The sequence below is a fragment of the Oncorhynchus masou genome, chromosome 29 (assembly GCF_036934945.1).
Source record: "Oncorhynchus masou masou isolate Uvic2021 chromosome 29, UVic_Omas_1.1, whole genome shotgun sequence".
NCBI lineage: Eukaryota > Metazoa > Chordata > Actinopteri > Salmoniformes > Salmonidae > Oncorhynchus > Oncorhynchus masou.
This window is the reverse complement of record NC_088240.1, coordinates 93908438-93936106: the sequence shown is the minus strand read 5'-3', so window position 1 is coordinate 93936106 and position 27669 is coordinate 93908438. Positions and strand designations below refer to the sequence as shown.

The window sequence follows — 27669 nt, the reverse complement described above, 5'->3', positions numbered from 1 at the left end:
GCGAGTTGCCTGGGCGTCATGGAAGAACACTGGCTGATTATAGTAAAGAGTCTAGAAGAATCAAGTTGACCAATTATTTGTTATTATTTTCTCTCTGCACTGTTGCAGCGATGCCACGGCTTCACTGCGTCAGAGCGGTTTTGTTTGTGTCGTTTTGAAATGCTACACCAATCGCTGCTCAAAATGTTGTCTGACTAATACTGGGGGCCCTGGAAGAAACACAATGGGCCAGGGTTTTAGAAATGCCCAGGTGGATTTCTGATCCCAGACTGCCCCTGGGTACAATCATACAGGTACACAGGAAGCCGTTTTCAATGAGTCTGTAGTACTTTTTATCAGCCACTAGAGGTCCCCCTAGATCTGATTCTTAGTATGATACTGTACTACTAATTGCACTTATGAACAGATCTAGTATCAGCTTACTTAGCTCGGGGTTAAATGCCACTGACCTTTATTGATGTCTACAAGATGCGCAATGAGCGTGGGAAATGCGCTCTACAAATTAAATATAATAATACCTATTATTATTATTGCATCATAGCTAACTGTATCCAGTCACGGATTATTTTATTTTACAACAACAAAAAAACAAAAAACAGCAAACGGAAATGACTAATGGCAGGCCTACCTACAAAATACACGATGATACCTAGAAAGTTGATGTCAAACATCTTACTCATGGAGAAATACAAGCCATCAACAGATGCCAACACTTGCTATATGCAAGATGATGAGTCACTTCTCTACGTTTATGTCGTTGGGAAAAATACAGAATTCTCAAATTCTAAATTGGAAATATTCCATAGGAAATATATTGCCCGAATAAAATAGCATCAATGTTTCAACTCTTCTAAAGTGTAACATATAGGTATGAATGTCAACAAGAGAACACGTATCCTCTCTCCCTCCCCAGTCATCAGAGCTCTCCACTTGCTCCGCTCTCCATTTCAAAACGACACAAACAAAACGCACTGACGCAGTGAAACCGTGGACTTGCGGCAACAGTGCAGAGAAAAAAATAATTGGTCAACTTGATTCTTCTAGACTCTTTACTGTAATCAGCCAGTGTTCTTCCATGACGCCCAGGCAACTCGCCAGTAACAAGGATGGCCCAACCTTGCCCACGGGGCGCGACGTCACCATGTTAAAGACATTCTTGGTCTATAAAGGAGACATTCTAGTTTATCTCCAAACATTATTTTAAAAAATTTAGCTGGAAGAACAGAGCTGTTTGAGACCAATCAATTAACCCATAAATGAACAATGGCGCCGACGAATGAAAGACATATGAACGGTATGTTGGACTGCTATTTCTCTTATTCCTTCCTTATTACATGTTTGTTAGGCAAATGCAGGAGCATTTCAGGTTATTTGCAAATATATATATATATATCATTAGCTATATCTTGAATTTCAATGTTTACTGTTCTCTCAAAATAAAAAAAATATGGGCACATTTTAGTGCGTTTTGCCTGGAGAATATAAGTTGTCACAATGCCTTTAGAATGGATTTACGTCAGTGTTCTATAACGTCACCCCGCGCCCTCTATCTGGTCGGGTCAGGCGTTACCTGTTCACTCGCTGCTCAGCGCACAGTTCTCCCGAAGATGGGCAGCGGGGAGAGTCGCCCTGGCAAGGTGTCTCTCTGCGGAGGTATTGAATAGAATACACCTTTGCGTAATAAGTAGATACAATTAACACTTAATTGTTTAAAAAAACACGTTATTTTTTATCAGTAGCCTAACGTGCTATGTTGGGGAAAGAAAGAAAGAAAGAAAGAAAGAGCCGGTCTGTCACAGAACGCACAGTAAGACTGTCTGCCCTTTGGCTGTAGCGTGAACCAACTGTGGCCAGGCGCTGCAAGGTGCGCCAGCAGTGCAGTAGCAGCGTGTTTCATGCATGCAGCGTTCCGTGTTGCAGGTCATTGTATGCTAGGCTATAGGCTACAACGAGTATAAAGTGGATGACAGTTATATCATGTCTGTCATTATTGTCCGTGTGTGGCCTGATTGGCACCGTATTCACCATATAGTGCTCTACTTTAGACCAGGGCTATTTGAGTTGCAGTCCCAGTCCGTGGTCAGTCAGGAATGAGCGGTGCACATTCTTGTAACACCCTGAGCCAACCGGAGACGTCAATAAATAAGGTTGAGCTTACAGAATGCATCACAGCTGAAATAAGGCTCGAGTTACAGGCATGCGTCCTAAATGGCCTCCATATTCCCTACGTAGTGTACTTATGACCAGGGCCCGTGCTCAAAACTAGTGCACAAGAATAGGATGCCTTTTGGGATATATCTACAGTAGCAGTGTTAAAGCTGTACTAGAGGGCCATCTACAGTAGCAGTGTTAAAGCTGTACTAGAGGGCCATCTACAGTAGCAGTGTTTCTCTGACCCAGAGACCCCTTGTCAGCTGTATTAGAGGGCCATCTACAGTATCAGTGTTTCTCTGACCCAGAGACCCCTAGTCAGCTGTACTAGAGGGCCATCTACAGTAGCAGTGTTTCTCTGACCCAGAGACCCTTAGTAAGACCCCAGCAAGAGAGTCCAGCAGAACCGTGAACTGACCTGTTATCTCCATCTAACCCTCTATCAATACCTCTAGTATTGACATTACTGTCTGTTATCTCCTACCCCCAGATACCTCTAGTATTGACATTACTGTCTGTTATCTCCTACCCCCAGATACCTCTAGTATTGACATTACTGTCTGTTATCTCCTACCCCCAGATACGTCTAGTATTGACATTACTGTCTGTTATCTCCTACCCCCAGATACCTCTAGTATTGACATTACTGTCTGTTATCTCCTACCCCCAGATACCTCTAGTATTGACATTACTGTCTGTTATCTCCTACCCCCAGATACCTCTAGTATTGACATTACTATCTGTTATCTCCTACCCCCAGATACTTCTAGTATTGACATTACTGTCTGTTATCTCCTACCCCCAGATACCTCTAGTATTGACATTACTATCTGTTATCTCCTACCCCCAGATACCTCTAGTATTGACATTACTATCTGTTATCTCCTACCCCCAGATACCTCTAGTATTGACATTACTGTCTGTTATCTCCTACCCCCAGATACCTCTAGTAAGGCCTCAGCGAGCCCCGCGGAGCCCAAGGGTAAGCGGCCCCCAGTGCTTGTGGACGGGGTGACTCTGAATGGCCCCACGCTGGACATCCGGGAAGCAGAGAGCTTCCTCAGAGACGCCATGCCCATCATCATGGAGGAGGCCGTCTGGAAAGCTACTGACGTCAAGGAGAAGGTAAACATATCTTTTACAATTATTTCTCACACTTTGCACTTTTCCAGGCCCAGGATGCATAAAGGAAAATTAAGATCTGTTGTGAAGTGTACCAGAATGCTGCAGTTTATTTGTCAAACAGTAGGACATGGACCTGTATAATCCAATTTGTAAGTCGCTCTGGATAAGAGCGTCTGCTAAATGACTTAAATGTAAATGTAAGAATGTATCAGGCAAATGGCTCCCCGGACTATTTGCATTGACCCCTCCCCCTTTTATTTATTTTTTACATTGACTGCTACTCGCTGTTTATTATCGATCCATAATCACTTTACCCCTACCTACATGTACATATGGTCTTATTTACCTCGACTAACCTGTATCCCCGCACGTTGGCTCAGTACCGTACCGTTTGTACATGGCCTCGCTATTGTTATTTTATTGTGTTACTTTATTTATTTTTTTAAACGTTACTTTAGTTTACTTAGTAAATATTTTTTTTAACTCTTATTTTTCTTAAAGCTGCATTGTTGGTTAAAGGATCGGATCGGACCCTTTTTTTGTCCATTTTCTCCTAAAATGACATCCCCAAATCTAGCTGCCTGTAGCTCAGGCCCTGAAGCAAGGACATGCATATTCTTGGTACCATTTGAAAGGAAAGGATTTGAAGTTTGTGTAAATGTGAAAGGAATGTAGGAGAATATAACACATTAGATCTGGTAAAAGATAATACAAAGAAAAAAAACATGATTTTTTTACATATTTTTTCCCCCCATCATCTCTGATGACGCTGCTCCTCCCCCTACTATTACCTCACGCTGCTCCTCCCCCTACTGTATTACCTCACGCTGCTCCTCCCCCTACTGTATTACCTCACGCTGCTCCTCCCCTACTGTATTACCTCACGCTGCTCCTCCCCCTACTGTATTACCTCACGCTGCTCCTCCCCCTACAGTATTACCTCACGCTGCTCCTCCCCCTACTGTATTACCTCACGCTGCTCCTTCCCCCTACTGCATTACCTCACGCTGCTCCTCCCCCTACTGTATTACCTCACGCTGCTCCTCCCCCTACTGTATTACCTCACGCTGCTCCTCCCCTACTGTATTACCTCACGCTGCTCCTCCCCCTACTGTATTACCTCACGCTGCTCCTCCCCCTACAGTATTACCTCACGCTGCTCCTCCCCCTACTGTATTACCTCACGCTGCACCTCCCCTACTGCATTACCTCACGCTGCTCCTCCCCTACTGTATTACCACATGCTGCTCCTCCCCTACTGTATTACCTCACGCTGCTCCTCCCCCTACTGTATTACCTCACGCTGCTCCTCCCCCTACTGTATTACCTCACGCTGCTCCTCCCCATTCACTGACCCTTCTTCCAACCAGGACAATGTCAACAATAGAGACCAAACAGGATATACACAAAGCAAAATGTTTTATGGGTAGCTAGCTAGCTAGCTAACAATTCTCTGTGGCTAGCTAACAGTAGTAGCAAGACAGTTAGCCCTATTGACTTACTATGGGCTTGCGATTTACATACACTACAGTGGATATTGTAGGCAGGTAAACATGACAAAATGAACACAGCATATATTTATTAACGTATCTAGATAAAAAATATATATATATATATTGTAGTCAGCCGACAATATGAGATGTGAAGAGGCAACATTTCATTCCGAAGTCGGAGTGTACTTTCTCTGTCTTCAGCTCAGTTAATGTCCGCCATTGATTTCAAGAAATGTTGCATAATTTTTAACACGGTTGCATCATATTTCTGTGCATACTCTCCGTTGCAGCGTCGATGTACGCTTCAGAAATATGTACAAACGGAGTACGCATTCGAGAAGTGCCCTCCGTGCTCCGTTTTTGCCAACTTTGATGTGGACTCATACTCCCACCTTCCCGTGCTCTAATTTGCGTGCTCGGAGCACGGTAGTATGCATTTTGAGAAACCGCCAAAGTCTATTTCCTTCTCTCCCATGTAACAGGTGTGCGAGTGGCACTCTCCGGAGCAGCTGAAGGACCTATTAGACCTAGAGCTGAGGGAAGGAGGCGAGGCACATCCCCAGATACTGCAGCGCTGTCGGGATGCCATCCGATACAGTGTCAAGACCGGTAAGGACCCAGCTCAACCCTGATTTAAAATCTAACCCCCCAGACCTCAGCCAAACCCTGACTTTCAAAACCCGGACTCTTTAAAAGATACCAATGAACTTCATCCCAAACCTGTCCTAAACCCTAACCTTCTAACTCTCCAGCCCAGAGTATCTCCTTCGCCATACGATAGTGTCAAGACTGGTAGGAAACAGCTCAATCCTGATCTCCACGCAGCCAATCCCTAACCTTGAAAACCCCCGGCCAAACCCCACATTTAAAACCTGTGTCAACCAGGTCTGTTAACCAACTAACCTTCAAATTCTCCAGCCCAGACTCCCTCTAACCACCCCCCAGTCAGCTACTGTTACATAATTAACTAGCCAGAATCTAGTTAGCCACCCTCACGGCACTCACGCTAGCTACTGGATAATACAGGCTATAGCGATAGTAGCTCCCACCCTTCCACCCAGCGCTATCCTATCCAAGCCAGGGTGTAAATCATCAAGCTAGCGACAGTAGCTCCCACCCTTCCACCCAGCGCTATCCTATCCAACCCAGGCTGTTAATCATCAAGATAGCGACAGTAGCCCATCCTTAATACCCTCCAAGCCTCTTAACCATCCTAGGCCCTTAACTCTCCCGGCCCCTTAAACCTCCCAGCCCCTGACATCTGAGATCCCTTGACCCCCACCTAGCCCGGTCCAGCCAGACCCCAAATGTAAAACCCCTGTCAACCAGGTCTATCAACCAACTGAGCTTCAAACTCTACCCCCCCCCCCCCCCCCCAGTTTAGCTACCATTAGGTTAGGGTTAAAGTTAGCTAACATTAGGTTAGGGTTAAAGTTAGCTAACATTAGGGTAGGGTTAAAGTTAGCTAACATTAGGGAAGGGTTAAAGTTAGCTAACATTAGGGAAGGGTTAAAGTTAGCTAACATTAGGTTAGGGTTAAAGTTAGCTAACATTAGGTTAGGGTTAAAGTCAGCTACCATTAGGTTAGGGTTAAAGTTAGCTAACATTAGGGAAGGGTTAAAGTTAGCTAACATTAGGGAAGGGTTAAAGTTAGCTAACATTAGGGAAGGGTTACAGTTAGCTAACATTAGGGAAGGGTTAAAGTTAGCTAACATTAGGGAAGGGTTAAAGTTAGCTAACATTAGGGAAGGGTTAAAGTTAGCTAACATTAGGGAAGGGTTAAAGTTAGCTAACATTAGGGAAGGGTTAAAGTTAGCTAACATTAGGGAAGGGTTAAAGTTAGCTAACATTAGGGAAGGGTTAAAGTCAGCTACCATTGGGTTAGGGTTAAAGTTAGCTAACATTAGGGAAGGGTTAAAGTTAGCTAACATTAGGGAAGGGTTAAAGTTAGCTAACATTAGGGAAGGGTTACAGTTAGCTAACATTAGGGAAGGGTTAAAGTTAGCTAACATTAGGGAAGGGTTACAGTTAGCTAACATTAGGGAAGGGTTACAGTTAGCTAACATTAGGGAAGGGTTAAAGTTAGCTAACATTAGGGAAGGGTTAAAGTTAGCTAACATTAGGGAAGGGTTAAAGTTAGCTAACATTAGGGAAGGGTTAAAGTTAGCTAACATTAGGGAAGGGTTAAAGTTAGCTAACATTAGGGAAGGGTTAAAGTTAGCTAACATTAGGGAAGGGTTAAAGTTAGCTAACATTAGGGAAGGGTTAAAGTTAGCTAACATTAGGGAAGGGTTAAAGTCAGCTACCATTGGGTTAGGGTTAAAGTTAGCTAACATTAGGGAAGGGTTAAAGTTAGCTAACATTAGGGAAGGGTTAAAGTTAGCTAACATTAGGGAAGGGTTACAGTTAGCTAACATTAGGGAAGGGTTAAAGTTAGCTAACATTAGGGAAGGGTTACAGTTAGCTAACATTAGGGAAGGGTTACAGTTAGCTAACATTAGGGAAGGGTTAAAGTTAGCTAACATTAGGGAAGGGTTAAAGTTAGCTAACATTAGGGAAGGGTTAAAGTTAGCTAACATTAGGGAAGGGTTAAAGTTAGCTAACATTAGGGAAGGGTTAAAGTTAGCTAACATTAGGGAAGGGTTAAAGTTAGCTAACATTAGGGAAGGGTTACAGTTAGCTAACATTAGGGAAGGGTTACAGTTAGCTAACATTAGGGAAGGGTTAAAGTTAGCTAACATTAGGGAAGGGTTACAGTTAGCTAACATTAGGGAAGGGTTACAGTTAGCTAACATTAGGGAAGGGTTAAAGTTAGCTAACATTAGGGAAGGGTTAAAGTTAGCTAACATTAGGGAAGGGTTAAAGTTAGCTAACATTAGGGAAGGGTTAAAGTTAGCTAACATTAGGGAAGGGTTAAAGTTATCTAACATTAGGGAAGGGTTAAAGTTAGCTAACATTAGGGAAGGGTTACAGTTAGCTAACATTAGGGAAGGGTTAAAGTTAGGTAACATTAGGGAAGGGTTAAAGTTAGCTAACATTAGGGAAGGGTTAAAGTTAGCTAACATTAGGGAAGGGTTAAAGTTAGCTAACATTAGGGAAGGGTTAAAGTTAGCTAACATTAGGGAAGGGCTAAAGTTAGCTAACATTAGGGAAGGGTTAAAGTTAGCTAACATTAGGGAAGGGTTAAAGTTAGCTAACATTAGGGAAGGGTTAAAGTTAGCTAACATTAGGGAAGGGTTACAGTTAGCTAACATTAGGGAAGGGTTAAAGTTAGGTAACATTAGGGAAGGGTTAAAGTTAGCTAACATTAGGGAAGTGTTAAAGTTAGCTAACATTAGGTTAGGGTTAAAGTTAGCTAACATTAGGGAAGGGTTACAGTTAGCTAACATTAGGGAAGGGTTAAAGTTAGCTAACATTAGGTTAGGGTTAAAGTTAGCTAACATTAGGGATGGGTTAAAGTTAGCTAACATTAGGGAAGGGTTAAAGTTAGCTAATATTAGGGAGGGGTTAAAGTTAGCTAACATTAGGGAAGGGTTAAAGTTAGCTAACATTAGGGATGGGTTAAAGTTAGCTAACATTAGGGATGGGTTAAAGTTAGCTAACATTAGGGGAGGGTTAAAGTTAGCTAACATTAGGGAAGGGTTAAAGTTAGCTAACATTAGGGTAGGGTTAAAGTTAGCTAACATTAGGGAAGGGTTAAAGTTAGCTAACATTAGGGAAGGGTTAAAGTTAGCTAACATTAGGGAAGGGTTAAAGTTAGTATCTGGATTTTCTTGCTTATTCTCTCCTGATCCCGGGATTTTTCCCACGAGGATTTCTGGAAAACCTGGAAACTTAGTTGTGATTGAATCAAACCTTGTGTGTTTGTATGTGCAGGACATCCTCTCTTCTTCAACCAGCTCTATGCAGGCATGGACCCTTATTCACTAGTGGGCCGGTTCATCACCGAAGCCATCAACCCCAGTCTGTGAGTATTACCTCTTATTATTACACTTATCACATATGATCCGAGTGTCTGTCAGCATGTACCCAGGCTCAGTGTATAACTGTGCCTGACCAGGGATGTGGGATTTTACCATCACTGAAATGATATCCATGACAACCATTCTGCTATTCATTTCAGTAGTGTCTGTAGCTCGTTCTTGATGATTGATTGGATGGTATTGCAGCTCAGGTGAGAGCAGGCGAGTCATTGACTGGACATGTTGTTTGTCTTGGCAGGTACACGTACGAGGTGGCTCCAGTGTTCCTGCTGACAGAGGAGGCGGTGCTGCAGAAGATGATTGAGATCATTGGATGGCAGGAGGGAGGGGACGGCATCTTCAGCCCAGGTATGGGAAACCACACAGACTGACTTCTTCGTCTTCATCTTCTTCTTCATTTTCTTCATCATTTACTTCATCTTCTTCTTCATCATTGTCTTCATCATCATCATCATCTTCTTCTTCATCCTTCATCTTCTTCTTCATCTTCTTCTTTAGCCTTCATCTTCATCCTCTTCATCTTCTTCTTTATCCTTCATTTTCTTCTTTTTCATCTTCTTCTTTATTCTTCTTCATCATCTTCTTCATCTTCATCTTCTTCTTTATTCTTCATCTTCATCATTATCATTCTTCATCTTCAATTTCTTCTTTATTCTTCTTCATCTTCATCATCTGCATCATCTTCTTTTTTATCCTTCATCATCTTCTTCTTCTTCCTGTGATTGAGAGATTGTCTCTGTGTTCTCCAGGTGGCTCTGTGTCCAACATGTATGCTGTGAACGTGGCCAGGTACCACCACTGTCCTGATGTGAAGGTGCTGGGCCTGTCTGCCTTGCCTAGACTGGTCATGTTTACATCTGAGGAGGTGAACACACACACACACACACACACACACACACACACACACACACACACACACACACACACACACACACACACACACACAAACAAACACACCCAGGGTAGGCCAACACCTGTTATTGTTTTAACACCACACACACACACACACACACACACACACACACACACACACACACACACACACACACACACACACACACACACACACACACACACACAACTATCAGGGAGTTTCTCTGCTCTTTATGATAACATATCACAAGCACAAAACTATCAGGGAGTTTCTCAGTTCCAGCTGTTGCTCTGAAAGATATTGACTAAATTGTTTTATAATCCCTGTCTGTATAGCACCTTATTGTGGATCCTGTCTAGACTGGTCATTAATATAGCACCTTATTGTGGATCCTGTCTAGACTAGTCATTAATATAGCACCTTATTGTGGATCCTGTCTAGACTGGTCATTAATATAGCACCTTATTGTGGATCCTGTCTAGACTGGTCATTAATATAGCACCTTATTGTGGATCCTGTCTAGACTAGTCATTAATATAGCACCTTATTGTGGATCCTGTCTAGACTGGTCATTAATATAGCACCTTATTGTGGATCCTGTCTAGACTGGTCATTAATATAGCACCTTATTGTGGATCCTGTCTAGACTGGTCATTAATATAGCACCTTATTGTGGATCCTGTCTAGACTAGTCATTAATATAGCACCTTATTGTGGATCCTGTCTAGACTGGTCATTAATATAGCACCTTATTGTGGATCCTGTCTAGACTGGTCATTAATATAGCACCTTATTGTGGATCCTGTCTAGACTGGTCATTAATATAGCACCTTATTGTGGATCCTGTCTAGACTAGTCATTAATATAGCACCTTATTGTGGATCCTGTCTAGACTGGTCATTAATATAGCTCCTTATTGTGGATCCTGTCTAGACTGGTCATTAATATAGCACCTTATTGTGGATCCTGTCTAGACTGGTCATTAATATAGCACCTTATTGTGGATCCTGTCTAGACTGGTCATTAATATAGCACCTTATTGTGGATCCTGTCTAGACTAGTCATTAATATAGCACCTTATTGTGGATCCTGTCTAGACTGGTCATTAATATAGCACCTTATTGTGGATCCTGTCTAGACTGGTCATTAATATAGCACCTTATTGTGGATCCTGTCTAGACTAGTCATTAATATAGCACCTTATTGTGGATCCTGTCTAGACTAGTCATTAATATAGCACCTTATTGTGGATCCTGTCTAGACTGGTCATTAATATAGCACCTTATTGTGGATCCTGTCTAGACTAGTCATTAATATAGCACCTTATTGTGGATCCTGTCTAGACTGGTCATTAATATAGCACCTTATTGTGGATCCTGTCTAGACTAGTCATTAATATAGCACCTTATTGTGGATCCTGTCTAGACTGGTCATTAATATAGCACCTTATTGTGGATCCTGTCTAGACTAGTCATTAATATAGCACCTTATTGTGGATCCTGTCTAGACTGGTCATTAATATAGCACCTTATTGTGGATCCTGTCTAGACTGGTCATTAATATAGCACCTTATTGTGGATCCTGTCTAGACTGGTCATTAATATAGCACCTTATTGTGGATCCTGTCTAGACTAGTCATTAATATAGCACCTTATTGTGGATCCTGTCCAGACTAGTCACTTTGTTGATTAACCAGTTCTCCCTCAGTGACATGTTTCTCTCATTGTTCTTTTCAGTGTCATTACTCGGTTGCCAAAGCAGCGGCTTTCCTGGGAATTGGCACCAACAATGTTTATGTGATCCCGTCAGATAAGAGGTATGCTGTTTACTGCTGGTTACTGCTGGTTACTGCTGCCTACTGCTGGTTACTGCTGGTTACTGCTGTTTACTGCTGGTTACTGCTGGTTACTGCTGGTTACTGCTGCTTACTGCTGTTACTGCTGGTTACTGCTGGTCACTGCTGGTTACTGCTGGTCACTGCTGGTTACTGCTGGTCACTGCTGGTTACTGCTGCTTACTGCTGCTTACTGCTGTTACTGCTGGTTACTGCTGGTCACTGCTGGTTACTGCTGGTCACTGCTGGTTACTGCTGGTTACTGCTGGTTACTGCTGGTTACTGCTACAGTTACTGCTGGTTACTGCTGCTTACTGCTGGTTACTGCTGCTTACTGCTGTTTACTACTGGTTACTGCTGGTTACTGCTGGTTACTGCTGTTTACTGCTGGTTACTGCTGGTTACTGCTGGTTACTGCTGGTTACTGCTGTTTACTGCTGGTCACTGCTGCTTACTGCTGTTTACTGCTGGTTACTGCTGGTTACTGCTGCTTACTGCTGTGTACTGCTGGTTACTGCTGGTCACTGCTGGTTACTGCTGGTTACTGCTGCTTACTGCTGGTTACTGCTGGTCACTGCTGGTTACTGCTGCTTACTGCTGGTTACTGCTGCTTACTGCTGGTTACTGCTGGTTACTGCTACAGTTACTGCTGGTTACTGCTGGTTACTGCTACTTACTGCTACAGTTACTGCTGGTTACTGCTGGTTACTGCTGCTTACTGCTGCTTACTGCTGGTTACTGCTGGTTACTGCTGGTCACTGCTGGTTACTGCTGGTTACTGCTGGTTACTGCTGGTTACTGCTCCTTACTGCTGGTTACTGCTGGTTACTGCTGCTTACTGCTGGTTACTGCTACAGTTACTGCTGGTTACTGCTACAGTTACTGCTGGTTACTGCTGGTTACTGCTAGTTACTGCTACAGTTACTGCTAGTTACTGCTAGTTACTGCTACAGTTACTGCTGGTTCCTGCTGTTTCCTGCTGGTTACTGCTGGTTACTGCTAGTTACTGCTAGTTACTGCTACAGTTACTGCTACAGTTACTGCTGGTTACTGCTGGTTCCTGCTGGTTCCTGCTGGTTACTGCTACAGTTACTGCTAGTTACTGCTACAGTTACTGCTAGTTACTGCTACAGTTACTGCTGGTTCCTGCTGGTTACTGCTGGTTACTGCTACAGTTACTGCTAGTTACTGCTGGTTACTGCTAGTTACTGCTGGTTACTGCTAGTTACTGCTACAGTTACTGCTGGTTACTGATGGTTACTGCTACAGTTACTGCTAGTTACTGCTACAGTTACTGCTGGTTACTGCTGGTTCCTGCTGGTTCCTGCTGGTTACTGCTACAGTTACTGCTGGTTACTGCTACAGTTACTGCTGGTTACTGCTGGTTACTGCTACAGTTACTGCTGGTTACTGCTACAGTTACTGCTGGTTACTGCTACAGTTACTGCTACAGTTACTGCTGGTTACTGCTGGTTACTGCTGGTAACTGCTACAGTTACTGCTGGTTACTGCTACAGTTACTGCTACAGTTACTGCTGGTTACTGCTGGTTACTGCTACAGTTACTGCTGGTTACTGCTACAGTTACTGCTACAGTTCCTGCTGGTTACTGCTACAGTTACTGCTGGTTCCTGCTGGTTACTGCTGGTTACTGCTACAGTTACTGCTGGTTACTGCTGGTTACTGCTGGTTACTGCTACAGTTACTGCTGGTTACTGCTGGTTACTGCTACAGTTACTGCTGGTTACTGCTGGTTACTGCTACAGTTACTGCTGGTTACTGCTGGTTACTGCTACAGTTACTGCTGGTTTCTGCTGGTTACTGCTGGTTACTGCTGGTTACTGCTACAGTTACTGCTGGTTACTGCTGGTTACTGCTACAGTTACTGCTGGTTTCTGCTGGTTACTGCTGGTTACTGCTACAGTTACTGCTGGTTTCTGCTGGTTACTGCTGGTTACTGCTGGTTACTGCTACAGTTACTGCTGGTTACTGCTACAGTTACTGCTACAGTTACTGCTGGTTACTGCTGGTTACTGCTACAGTTACTGCTGGTTACTGCTACAGTTACTGCTACAGTTCCTGCTGGTTACTGCTACAGTTACTGCTGGTTACTGCTGGTTACTGCTACAGTTCCTGCTGGTTTCTGCTGGTTACTGCTGGTTACTGCTGGTTACTGCTACAGTTACTGCTGGTTTCTGCTGGTTACTGCTGGTTACTGCTACAGTTACTGCTGGTTACTGCTGGTTAGTGCTGGTTACTGCTACAGTTACTGCTGGTTACTGCTGGTTACTGCTACAGTTACTGCTAGTTACACCACACGCTTCTGTTGTCACTGTTAATCAATGACTGACCTGCATCACTATGACACCTGGGTTACTAATCCCTGTTAATCTATGACTGACCTGCATCACTATGACACCTGGGTTACTAATCCCTGTTAATCTATGACTGACCTGCATCACTATGACACCTGGGTTACTAATCCTTGTTAATCTATGACTGACCTGCATCACTATGACACCTGGGTTACTAATCCCTGTTAATCTATGACTGACCTGCATCACTATGACACCTGGGTTACTAATCCCTGTTAATCTATGACTGACCTGCATCACTATGACACCTGGGTTACTAATCCCTGTTAATCTAATACTCACCTGCGTCACTATGACACCTGGGTTACTAATCCCTGTTAATCTATGACTGACCTGCATCACTATGACACCTGGGTTACTAATCCCTGTTAATCTATGACTGACTTGCGTCACTATGACACCTGGGTTACTAATCCTTGTTAATCTATGACTGACCTGTGTCACTATTACACCTGGGTTACTAATCCCTGTTAATCTAATACTCACCTGCATCACTATGACACCTGGGTTACTAATCCCTGTTAATCTATGACTGACCTGCATCACTATGACACCTGGGTTACTAATCCCTGTTAATCTATGACTGACCTGCATCACTATGACACCTGGGTTACTAATCCCTGTTAATCTAATACTCACCTGCGTCACTATGACACCTGGGTTACTAATCCTTGTTAATGTTTCTTTCTGTGTCTTTGTTTCTCAGAGGGAAGATGATTCCTGCAGAGTTTGAGAAGCAAGTACAGAGAGCCAAAGATGAGGTGAGAAGGAGAACTATGAATGGAGTCAGCAAGGTTTTTTGGTGTCAGATATGTTAAGTAACATAGTCGGGAACTGGGAACTGCTGTTGATTATACCCATGGTGAGGGTTAGGAAACTGCTGTTGATTATACCCATGGTGAAGGTTAGGAAACTGCTGTTGATTATACCCATGGTGAGGGTTAGGAAACTGCTGTTGATTATACCCATGGTGAGGGTTAGGAAACTGCTATTGATTATACCCATGGTGAGAGTTAGGAAACTGCTGTTGATTATACCCATGGTGAGAGTTAGGAAACTGCTGTTGATTATACCCATGGTGAGGGTTAGGAAACTGCTGTTGATTATACCCATGGTGAGGGTTAGGAAACTGCTGTTGATTATACCCATGGTGAGAGTTAGGAAACTGCTGTTGATTATACCCATGGTGAGGGTTAGGAAACTGCTGTTGATTATACCCATGGTGAGGGTTAGAGAACTGCTGTTGAATATACCCATGGTGAGGGTTAGGAAACTGCTGTTGATTATACCCATGGTGAGGGTTAGAGAACTGCTGTTGATTATACCCATGGTGAGGGTTAGGAAACTGCTGTTGATTATACCCATGGTGAGGATTAGGGAACTGCTGTTGATTGCACCCATGGTGAGGGTTAAGGAACTGCTGTTGAATATACCCATGGTGAGGGTTAAGGAACTGCTGTTGATTATACCCATGGTGAGGGTTAGGAAACTGCTGTTGATTATACCCATGGTGAGGGTTAGGAAACTGCTGTTGATTATACCCATGGTGAGGGTTAGGAAACTGCTGTTGATTATACCCATGGTGAGAGTTAGGAAACTGCTGTTGATTATACCCATGGTGAGGGTTAGGAAACTGCTGTTGATTATACCCATGGTGAGGGTTAGGAAACTGCTGTTGATTATACCCATGGTGAGGATTAGGGAACTGCTGTTGATTGCACCCATGGTGAGGGTTAAGGAACTGCTGTTGAATATACCCATGGTGAGGGTTAAGGAACTGCTGTTGAATATACCCATGGTGAGGGTTAGGAAACTGCTGTTGATTATACCCATGGTGAGGATTAGGGAACTGCTGTTGATTGCACCCATGGTGAGGGTTAAGGAACTGCTGTTGAATATACCCATGGTGAGGGTTAAGGAACTGCTGTTGAATATACCCATGGTGAGGGTTAGGAAACTGCTGTTGATTATACCCATGGTGAGGGTTAGGAAACTGCTGTTGATTATACTGCAATCAACTACTGTACTGTTATCCTGTAATGACCAGGATGTTGGAGTAACGTCATATTGTTGTCCTCTGATGGTATGTAGTATTAATGACCAGGATGATGGAGTAACATTATATTGTTGTCCTCTGATGGTGTGTAGTATTAATGACCAGGATGATGGAGTAACAGTATATTGTTGTCCTCTGATGGTTATTAATGACCAGGATGATGGAGTAACAGTATATTGTTGTCCTCTGATGGTATGTAGTATTAATGACCAGGATGATGGAGTAACAGTATATTGTTGTCCTCTGATGGTTATTAATGACCAGGATGATGGAGTAACAGTATATTGTTGTCCTCTGATGGTATGTAGTATTAATGACCAGGATGATGGAGTAACATTATATTGTTGTCCTCTGATGGTATGTAGTATTAATGACCAGGATGATGGAGTAACAGTATATTGTTGTCCTCTGATGGTATGTAGTATTAATGACCAGGATGATGGAGTAACATTATGTTGTTGTCCTCTGATGGTATGTAGTATTAATGACCAGGATGATGGAGTAACATTATATTGTTGTCCTCTGATGGTTATTAATGACCAGGATGATGGAGTAACATTATATTGTTGTCCTCTGATGGTTATTAATGACCAGGATGATGGAGTAACAGTATATTGTTGTCCTCTGATGGTATGTAGTATTAATGACCAGGATGATGGAGTAACATTATATTGTTGTCCTCTGATGGTTATTAATGACCAGGATGATGGAGTAACAGTATATTGTTGTCCTCTGATGGTATGTAGTATTAATGACCAGGATGATGGAGTAACAGTATATTGTTGTCCTCTGATGGTTATTAATGACCAGGATGATGGAGTAACAGTATATTGTTGTCCTCTGATGGTATGTAGTATTAATGACCAGGATGATGGAGTAACATTATATTGTTGTCCTCTGATGGTATGTAGTATTAATGACCAGGATGATGGAGTAACAGTATATTGTTGTCCTCTGATGGTTATTAATGACCAGGATGATGGAGTAACAGTATATTGTTGTCCTCTGATGGTATGTAGTATTAATGACCAGGATGATGGAGTAACAGTATATTGTTGTCCTCTGATGGTTATTAATGACCAGGATGATGGAGTAACAGGTTATTGTTGTCCTCTGATGGTATGTAGTATTAATGGCCAGGATGATGGAGTAACATTATATTGTTGTCCTCTGATGGTTATTAATGACCAGGATGATGGAGTAACAGTATATTGTTGTCCTCTGATGGTTATTAATGACCAAGATGATGGAGTAACAGTATATTGTTGTCCTCTGATGGTTATTAATGACCAAGATGATGGAGTAACCATCCCATTGGGCACAGACATCAATTCACCCGTCTGTTCCACGTTTGTTTAATGTAATTTCATTTAAGATGATGTGGAAACAACATTGATTCAACCAGTGTGTGTTCCCAGTGGGATGATATTGTTGTTGTTGTTGTTGACAGGGAGCGTTGCCCTTCATGGTGAACGCCACAGCAGGGACCACCGTCCTAGGGGCCTTCGACCCGTTGGAGGAGATAGCTGACATCTGTGAACGACACAATCTATGGATGCATGTCGATGTAAGTGGATCTTAATTAAAGATCATTCTTTCATTCATTTATCGATCCATCAATCCGTTTGGGTATTGTTCAGTAGTTTGTCTGTTCCTTTAGTCATTCACTCAATCACCCTCTTCTCTCTCTTCTCTGTCTGTTCTCTGTCTGTCTGTTCTCCCTCTTCTCTGTCTGTTCTCTCTCTTCTCTCTTCTCTGTCTGTTCTCTCTCTTCTCTCTTCTCTGTCTGTTCTCTGTCTGTTCTCTCTCTTCTCTGTCTGTTCTCTCTCTTCTCTGTCTGTTCTCTCTCTTCTCTGTCTGTTCTCTCTCTTCTCTTTCTGTTCTCTGTCTCTTCTTTGTCGCTGGTCTGTCCTTCCTGTAGGCATGTTGGGGAGGAGGAGTCCTGATGTCTAAGAAACACAGATACCTGCTGCAGGGCATTCACAGGTAAGACAACAGGTTTATCTGGAGGCGGTAGTAAGACAACAGGTTTATCTGGAGGAGGAAGTAAGACAACAGGTTTATCTGGAGGAGGAAGTAAGACAACAGGTTTATCTGGAGGAGGAAGTAAGACAACAGGTTTATCTGGAGGCGGTAGTAAGACAACAGGTTTATCTGGAGGAGGAAGTAAGACAACAGGTTTATCTGGAGGAGGAAGTAAGACAACAGGTTTATCTGGAGGAGGAAGTAAGACAACAGGTTTATCTGGAGGCGGTAGTAAGACAACAGGTTTATCTGGAGGAGGAAGTAAGACAACAGGTTTATCTGGAGGAGGAAGTAAGACAACAGGTATAAACTGTTCATAACAACACATTGTTTCTGTTGCTTTGTCTCCCTCTTAGAGCCAACTCAGTAGCATGGAATCCTCACAAGATGCTGATGGCTGGTCTCCAGTGCTGTGCCTTCATGGTTCGGGACAAAACGGTACGATAAACACTGCTTCCTCTTCCCCCCTTCTTCCTCATCCTCCTCTTCTTCCTCACCTTCATCATCCTCTTCCTCAACTCGAATCAAATTTTATTGGTCACGTACACATGGTTAGCAGATGATGTTGCGAGTGTAGCGAAATCTCTTTCTCATTGTGTTTCTCCTCTTCCTCCTCATTATCTTCCTCTTCATTCTCTTCCTCCACTTCCTCCTCATTATCTTCATCCTCCTCCTCCTCTGACCTAGATGTGTGTATGTATTGGTATTGATATGTAGGCTACGTGTGCCTTTTACAATTTATTGTAGTTCTGTCCTTGAGCTGTTCTTGCCTATTCATTTTCTCTATTAATTAATGTTGTGTATTATTGTCATGTGTTGGACCCCAGGAAGAGTAGCTGCTGCTTTCGTAACAGCTAATGACGATCCTAATAAAATACCCAAATACCTCTTCCTCCTTCTCGTTCTCCTCCTTCCTCCCCCACCTCTTCCTTCGTTATCCAGACTCTGCTCCAGAGACTCATATGTTCTCTCTGTGTTCCGTTGTTCTAGAATCTTCTCCAGAGACTCATATGTTCTCTCTGTGTTCCGTTGTTCTAGAATCTTCTCCAGGGACTCATATGTTCTCTCTGTGTTCCGTTGTTCTAGAATCTTCTCCAGGGACTCATATGTTCTCTGTGTGTTCCGTTGTTCTAGAATCTTCTCCAGAGACTCATATGTTCTCTCTGTGTGTTCCGTTGTTCTAGAATCTTCTCCAGCGGTGTCACTCGGCCCAGGCCTCCTACCTCTTCCAGCAGGATAAGTTCTATGACGTCAGCTATGACACGGGAGACAAGTCCATTCAGTGCAGCCGCAAGCCCGACGCCTTCAAGTTCTGGCTGATGTGGAAAGCCATTGGCACCAAGGGTCTGGAAGAGAGAGTGGACAGAGCCCTCGCTATGGCCAGGTCAGTTTGAAAACGTCTTACGACAAAACAAAACAAAAATATATTTCTCTTTTGTTTTTCCTACAAAGACTTGATAGCAGACTCATCTATGTAGCCTGGTCCCAGATCTGTTTTTGCTCTGGTCCAGTGAAATGCTTACAGTGTTGGTCTGATGTATGAGCTTTAGTGTATATTGTAGTGGCAGGCTGTCTGCACCGTAGCAACAATAAAGCTCCCAGCCCTCTACTGGCCCCCTTTTAACATTTATTTAACCTTTATTTAACTAGGCAAGTCAGTTAAGAACAAATTCTTATTCACAATGACGGCCTACCGGGGAACAGTGGGTTTAACTGCCTTGTTCAGGTGCAGAACGACAGATGTTTACCTTGTCAGCTCGGGGATTCGATTTATCAACCTTTCGGGTTACTGGCCCAGCGCTTTGACCACTAGGCCTTGAACATGATCCTGGAGCATCCATGACTCAGACTGTCTGGTCCTGTCTGATCAGCTCATAGCCCAGTCCATCACCTTACACCATCCATGACCCAGACTGTCTGGTTCTGTCTGTTCAGCTCATAGCCCAGTCCATCACCTTACACCATCCATGACTCAGACTGTCTGGTTCTGTCTGGTTCTGTCTGTTCAGCTCATAGCCCAGTCCATCACCTTACACCATCCATGACTCAGACTGTCTGGTCCTGTCTGTTCAGCTAATAGCCCAGTCCATCACCTTACACCATCCATGACTGACCCCTCCAGACTGTCTGGTTCTGTCTGTTCAGCTCATTGCCCAGTCCATCACCTTACACCATCCATGACTGACCCCTTCAGACTGTCTGGTCCTGTCTGTTCAGCTCATAGCCCAGTCCATCACCTTACACCATCCATGACTCAGACTGTCTGGTCCTGTCTGTTCAGCTCATAGCCCAGTCCATCACCTTACACCATCCATGACTCAGACTGTCTGGTCCTGTCTGATCAGCTCATAGCCCAGTCCATCAGCTTACACCCAGAAGCTAGACTACTTTAACATTATAGCAAAAGGGTTGGGGTTGATGACAATTATTATATTTTAATGTCTTTAGATTCAAATGGTTTCATTGTGTATTTAAGTTGCTTGTTGCTTGTTTCTTTGTGGGAGGAGGGGGTGGGGGGGGGACAATACAGAGTGATGGGAAGGGCTCTGCATCTAATGTAATTAGGATCTGTCCAATGCTTCCTGTCTCTGCCCAAAATACCAAAGCAGTAGCTAGCTACAAATAGACTGTTTAGCAAAAGGTGGCCGACCCTGAAGACCTCCTCAGGTATGCAGACTTCATCATATCTAAATCAAATCAAATGTATTTATAAAGCCCTTCGTACATCAGCTGATATCTCAAAGTGCTGTACAGAAACCCAGCCTAAAACCCCCAAACAGCAAGCAATGCAGGTGTAGAAGCACGGTGGCTAGGAAAAACTCCCTAGAAAGGCCAAAACCTAGGAAGAAACCTAGAGAGGAACCAGGCTATGTGGGGTGGCCAGTCCTCTTCTGGCTGTGCCGGGTGGAGATGATAACAGAACATGGCCAAGATGTTCAAATGTTGTAAATGACCAGCATGGTCGTATAATAATAAGGCAGAACAGTTGAAACTGGAGCAGCAGCACGGCCAGGTGGACTGGGGACAGCAAGGAGTCATCATGTCAGGTAGTCCTGAGGCATGGTGTTAGGGCTCAGGTCCTCCGAGAGAGAGAAAGAAAGAGAGAAAGAGAGAATTAGAGAACGCACACTTAAATTCACACAGGACACCGAATAGGACAGGAGAAGTACTCCAGATATAACAAACTAACCCTAGCCCCCCCGACACATAAACTACTGCAGAATAAATACTGGAGGCTGAGACAGCAGGGGTCAGCAGACACTGTGGAGCAGGGCTTGAGCAAAAGCCTGCACAAACTGACCCGGTGAGTCTCCAGGAGGACAGGAGGTCATCTCTACACTGTGGGTCTAGACACAGTAACATTGCTTATCCAAAACAGCATGTTTTCCATACACTTAGAGTCGTAGCAGTTTAACTATGGAGTAAAACCCTACACCTGAGAGACCCCTCTCTAATAGATATATAATAGATATCTCTAATAGATATAACCCAGGCTGAGGAATGATAGATCTCCTACACGAGCAACCACAGCATCTCATCAGCTTTCTAGCAAGGTATACAGTGGAGAGAATACAGGGGCAGAATGGGCTCGGCAGACTGCATGTAATCCAAGCAGTCCTAGAAAATCGAGCTGTATATTTGGGAGGTCAGCCGGTTCTATTTCTGGGCTGTTGGCAGTAAAATTACAGTCGGGTCAGAGGGTTTCCTTAACTATTCTGTGTGGCCTTTAGTTGTCCTCCCATCTATTCTGATCCAGATGACCTGCCGGTCGCCTTCACAGTTCAGGACCTACTGACTGGCGGGGGGGGGGGGGGGTCATACGACACGAGGCCAGACAACCAGGCTATTTTCAGACTGTTGCTGACAGCCCTGCTCACTCCATTCATGTGTCTGATGCTGTATAGGATTCAGTGGGTCGGTGCCGTTTAACATGAGGGAGGAGCGTTCCTTCTGATGTCTCCATGAACACGCCCCCTATTTCTACTACATCCTGTTGGATGACCGTCGTTCATATGAACACGCCCCTATTTCTACTACATCCTGTTGGATGACTGTCGTTCATATGAACACGCCCCTATTTCTAATACATCCTGTTGGATGACTGTCGTTCATATGAACACGCCCCTATTTCTACTACATCCTGTTGGATGACTGTCGTTCATATGAACACGCCCCTATGTCTAATACATCCTGTTGGATGACTGTCGTTCATATGAACACGCCCCTATTTCTAATACATCCTGTTGGATGACTGTCGTTCATATGAACACGCCCCTATTTCTAATACATCCTGTTGGATGACTGTCGTTCATATGAACACGCCCCTATGTCTAATACATCCTTTTGGATGACTGTTGTTCATATTCACCCAGTTCAATGTAACAGTGACAGGTTTAGGTTACTGTCATTCATATTCACCCAGTTCAATGTAACAGTGACAGGTTTAGGTTACTGTCGTTCATATTCACCCAGCTCAATGTAACAGTGATGGGTTTAGGTTACTGTCGTTCATATTCACCCAGTTCAATGTAACAGTGACAGGTTTAGGTTACTGTCATTCATATTCACCCAGTTCAATGTAACAGTGACAGGTTTAGGCTACGACATGATACTCTACTGTTCCCCTATACCCATCATGAGGTTGCCGAGCCTATGAATGAAAGTTTACATCATAGGTGGACACAGGTCGAGAGAAACATTTGTGTGATCAAGGTGACATTGACACATTCATTACCGTCACCCTCTGGCCTGCATCTAGCTGATCTAGGATTTAATCATTCGTCTTAACAGTTGCAAACGAGAGTTTCTATTGGACACATTCAGGTGTGTTAATCCCCGTTTCGTTCCGTTTTAAGAAACGTTTTTCAACAGAATCGGAATGAATACACGCCTGTCTGGCTGTAGGGCCCTCTAGTGGTGGTCTAGAGGATAGCAGGAGGACTACTGCTGTGTCTGGCTGGAGGACAGGGCCCTCTAGTGGTGGTCTAGAGGATAGCAGGAGGACCACTGCTGTGTCTGGCTGGAGGACAGGGCCCTCTAGTGGTGGTCTAGAGGATAGCAGGAGGACCACTGCTGTGTCTGGCTGGAGGACAGGGCCCTCTAGTGGTGGTCTAGAGAATAGCAGGAGGACCACTGCTGTGTCTGGCTGGAGGACAGGGCCCTCTAGTGGTGGTCTAGAGGATAGCAGGAGGACTACTGCTGTGTCTGGCTGGAGGACAGGGCCCTCTAGTGGTGGTCTAGAGGATAGCAGGAGGACCACTGCTGTGTCTGGCTGGAGGACAGGGCCCTCTAGTGGTGGTCTAGAGGATAGCAGGAGGACTACTGCTGTGTCTGGCTGGAGGACAGGGCCCTCTAGTGGTGGTCTAGAGGATAGCAGGAGGACCACTGCTGTGTCTGGCTGGAGGACAGGGCCCTCTAGTGGTGGTCTAGAGAATAGCAGGAGGACCACTGCTGTGTCTGGCTGGAGAACAGGGCCCTCTAGTGGTGGTCTAGAGGATAGCAGGAGGACTACTGCTGTTTCTGGCTGGAGAACAGGGCCCTCTAGTGGTGGTCTAGAGGATAGCAGGAGGACTACTGCTGTTTCTGGCTGGAGGACAGGGCCCTCTAGTGGTGGTCTAGAGGATAGCAGGAGGACCACTGCTGTGTCTGACTGGAGGACAGGGCCCTCTAGTGGTGGTCTAGAGGATAGCAGAAGGACTACCTCTGTGTCTGGCTGGAGAACACGGCCCTCTAGTGGCGGTCTAGAGGATAGCAGGAGGACCACTGCTGTGTCTGGCTGGAGGACAGGGCCCTCTAGTGGTGGTCTAGAGGATAGCAGAAGGACCACTGCTGTGTCTGACTGGAGGACAGGGCCCTCTAGTGGTGGTCTAGAGGATAGCAGGAGGACCTTCTGCTGTGTCTGGCTGGAGGACAGGGCCCTCTAGTGGTGGTCTAGAGGATAGCAGAAGGACCACTGCTGTGTCTGACTGGAGGACAGGGCCCTCTAGTGGTGGTCTAGAGGATAGCAGGAGGACCACTGCTGTGTTGTAAACATAGATAACAGGAAAGATATTGCATTTATTCAGTTGGTAATTTCTTAGGTAGGACTGTCTAAGACTATGGAGCAGGATTGCTGTGTTGGACAGACTAGAAGACACATTGCAGTCTTGCACTGTTGAAAAAAAAACGGTTCAGTAAAACTCTTGTAGCCTGAAAAAAGGGGTTTCGTACGAGTTGTGTCATGTAATTATTTGTGACACTCTCGACTTCCTTCTCTTTGGTAGATATCTGGCAGAGGAGATCAAGAAGAGAGATGGATTCCGTCTGGTGATGGAGCCGGAGTACACCAACGTCTGTTTCTGGTACATTCCTCCCAGTCTGAGGGACATGGCTGACGGACCCGACTTCTGGAGAAATGTCCATGCGGTAAGTCAGGGGAGGACATCCCCTCGTTGTACAGAACACGATCCTCTCCTTTCCTGTGGTGTTCTTCAACATTAACAGAAGCCCTGTCATCAATAACACACAGAAAAAAATACAATTGAATTCAGGAATGAATTCATTTTGAAAAAAAACAAAAAAACATTCATTTCACAGGATATGAATGAGACAAATGTTAGCTAACCGTGAGGATTTAGGCTCCAGTCTCTTTTCGGAGGCGTGGGTTCAGATCCCACCACTGGCACCAGATGTCAAGCAGGACCATAATCCTCCAATCCAATCCATACAGAAATGGACCTTAGATCTGTATGTGGAGACTCTAAATACACATTGACTTTGGTCATGTCCCAATAATCTCTCCTTTCTGCCGTGAATTCATGGATTTGAAAGGTAATGACTGGTACATGGAAACACCAATTCAGTGTTCTCACACGTGAATGAGTGCTTACTTCACAAGGAAGGAGAGATTATTTGAAATACTGACGCCTTAACCTCCCAGTTCCACCATCTCACAAGCGTATGTACTACTCCCTACCCCCAGGTGGCGCCAGTGGTTAAGGAGCGCATGATGAAGAAGGGCTCTATGATGGTAGGCTACCAGCCCCATGGAGACAAGGCTAACTTCTTCAGACAGATCATCATTAGCCCTCAGGTCAGCAGAGAAGACATGGACTTTCTGCTGGACCAAATACACAGCCTGGGGATGGACTTATGATCCCACAGGGAATACCTACAAAATGTCACCCGATTCCCTCAATGAGCCCTGGTCAAAAGTAGTGCACTATACAGGGAATTTGGGTACCATTTTGAACAAAACCCAAATGGTCATGTTCAGTAGGCACGAAACAGGAGATCCTGTTTTGAAACTGAGTGAAACGGAAGAGGTGGTACCCCAAACATCCTATAAGACGTTTCCAAAACGTCCCATAAGAAGTTTCCAAAACGTCCCATAAGACGTTTCCAAACGTCCTATAAGAAGTTTCCAAAACGTCCTATAAGAAGTTTCCAAACATCCTATAAGAAGTTTCCAAACATCCCATAAGAAGTTTCCAAACATCCTATAAGAAGTTTCCAAACATCCTATAAGAAGTTTCCAAACGTCCCATAAGAAGTTTCCAAACGTCCCATAAGAAGTTTCCAAACATCCTATAAGAAGTTTCCAAACATCCTATAAGAAGTTTCCAAACATCCTATAAGAAGTTTCCAAACATCCTATAAGAAGTTTCCAAACATCCTATAAGAAGTTTCCAAACGTCCTATAAGTTTCCAAACATCCTATAAGAAGTTTCCAAACGTCCTATAAGAAGTTTCCAAAACATCCTATAAGAAGTTTCCAAAACGTCCTATAAGAAGTTTCCAAAACATCCCATAAGAAGTTTCCAAACATCCTATAAGAAGTTTCCAAACATCCTATAAGAAGTTTCCAAACGTCCCATAAGAAGTTTCCAAACATCCTATAAGAAGTTTCCAAACGTCCTATAAGTTTCCAAAACATCCCATAAGAAGTTTCCAAACGTCCTATAAGAAGTGTGTTAACTTGTCCTCTTATTTGGTGCCCCAGGGCTGTGCAGAAGCCTCAGCATGGCACCCTTCCATTGCCCGTCTCCATAAAGTGCTCTAACAAGTACCTGTTTCTGCTAATCACAATCGATTCCATTTGTAATTCTTAGGACAGGCAGTGTGTCCCTCCATGAGAGAGTAGACACAGTAGCTTGTTGACGGTTTTGAGGGCTCGACCTCTTTATAGGAACCAGTTTCAGATAAATAAAAAAACTCAGAGTCATTATCCTTTATGTTGATGTGCTTTTTTTTTAGGGTAATATAATAAATACTGTTGTAATATAACTGCTGTTAGAAAACGAGGCGTGCAACTTTTAGTCTGAAATGAAATGTTTGAAGAGATTTTAGGAGATACGATTTTAAGCGATACCGATTGATTGTAAGAGATTTATATAAATATTAATATATGTTTATTACTTGATGAGATTAATATATAATCGTTAAAGAATACTGATGTGTAATGTGATGCAAGAGCTTTAAATGTATTTTAGTTCTTTATTTTTCATTTTGGATTTTCTCTTTTGAATGAAGTTTCTTCCACACGCATGAACTTTTACAATTTAAAAAAAATCATAATTAAAAAAAACGTAGCACACCCAGTGCTCGGATACTGTGAGTCCACCGACATAAATCAGACAGATCTTAAAATGGCTACCGTTGTTATGTTTAATAAACAGGTTTTTTTTTTAGCAATACTTTACTTATTAAAGCCAACAGATGAAATGCTTTCTTCCTTGTTTTAAAACGGACTCAAAATGCCTGTTATTTAAGTCATTACTACGAGACGATAATAAGATGATAGAAGTGGTCAAACCTTAATGCATTACAGCTGCTTTATAAAACATTATACCAGTTGGCTTAAAAGGAAGGTGTTTTGTTTTTGTAGCTTGCCGTCACAGAGAATGGTGTTTACTTTAAACTTGTACAAAGTTCTGTGTACAATACTAGGATAAGTGCATTCTGTAGTATACCTCATATTGTATTCTGGCAAGACATTCTGTTTCCTCTTGTTGTTTTTGTTTTGTTCCAGTAGCATTTTGTTCAGATATGTTGTCTGAAAAAAGCCTGTATGTGTTTTTGTTTCTTTTGTAGATGGAGGTTTCACTGAGAATGATTTATTTTCTTTTTCAGTGAAAATAAAACCATTTGTTTACTGAATCAGGTTGTTGTCGAGAATCTTTTGACTTCCTCTTCATAGCCTGGTATGAATCTCTGTGTGTTTTTGTCCACTCCTCTGATTACAGACTTCCTCTTCATAGCCTGGTATAGATCTCTGTGTGTTTTTGTCCACTCCTCTGATTACAGACTTCCTCTTCATAGCCTGGTATAGATCTCTGTGTGTTGTAGCCCACTCCTCTGATTAGACTTCCTCTTCATAGCCTGGTATAGATCTCTGTGTGTTGTAGCCCACTCCTCTGATTACAGACTTCCTCTTCATAGCCTGGTATAGATTTCTGTGTGTTTTGGTCCACTCCTCTGATCACAGACTTCCTCTTCATAGCCTGGTATAGATCTCTGTGTGTTTTAGCCCACTCCTCTGATTATTACCATGCCAGAGAGTACAATACATGTTTCTGCTTTAGTCATCTTCTCTGAAGCAGGTCCAGGTCTGGACCAGGGTAATCATTAGTCAGTGAAGATGGACCAGGGTAATCATTAGTTAGAGAAGATGGACCAGGGTAATCATTAGCTGGAGAAGATGGACCAGGGTAATCATTAGCCAGAGAAGATGGACCAGGGTAATCATTAGTCATAGAAGATGTCTGAACTGAAG

General features: G+C 43.6%; 1 protein-coding gene across 1 annotated transcript; it reads left to right on the top strand.

Annotated features, from left to right (window-relative positions):
- Nucleotides 1-1126: 1126 nt before the first annotated feature.
- On the top strand, nucleotides 1127-27053 carry LOC135521000 (acidic amino acid decarboxylase GADL1-like). The gene is made up of 14 exons (XM_064946900.1): nucleotides 1127-1294; nucleotides 3092-3276; nucleotides 5252-5378; nucleotides 8646-8736; nucleotides 8991-9100; nucleotides 9502-9617; nucleotides 11363-11442; nucleotides 14541-14595; nucleotides 17341-17457; nucleotides 17812-17876; nucleotides 18272-18353; nucleotides 19100-19299; nucleotides 24179-24320; nucleotides 24877-27053. Exons 1-14 carry the CDS (start codon nucleotides 1264-1266, stop codon nucleotides 25048-25050), a joined length of 1575 nt encoding a protein of 524 aa, XP_064802972.1. The 5' UTR covers nucleotides 1127-1263; the 3' UTR covers nucleotides 25051-27053.
- The last annotated feature ends 616 nt before the right edge of the window (nucleotides 27054-27669 follow it).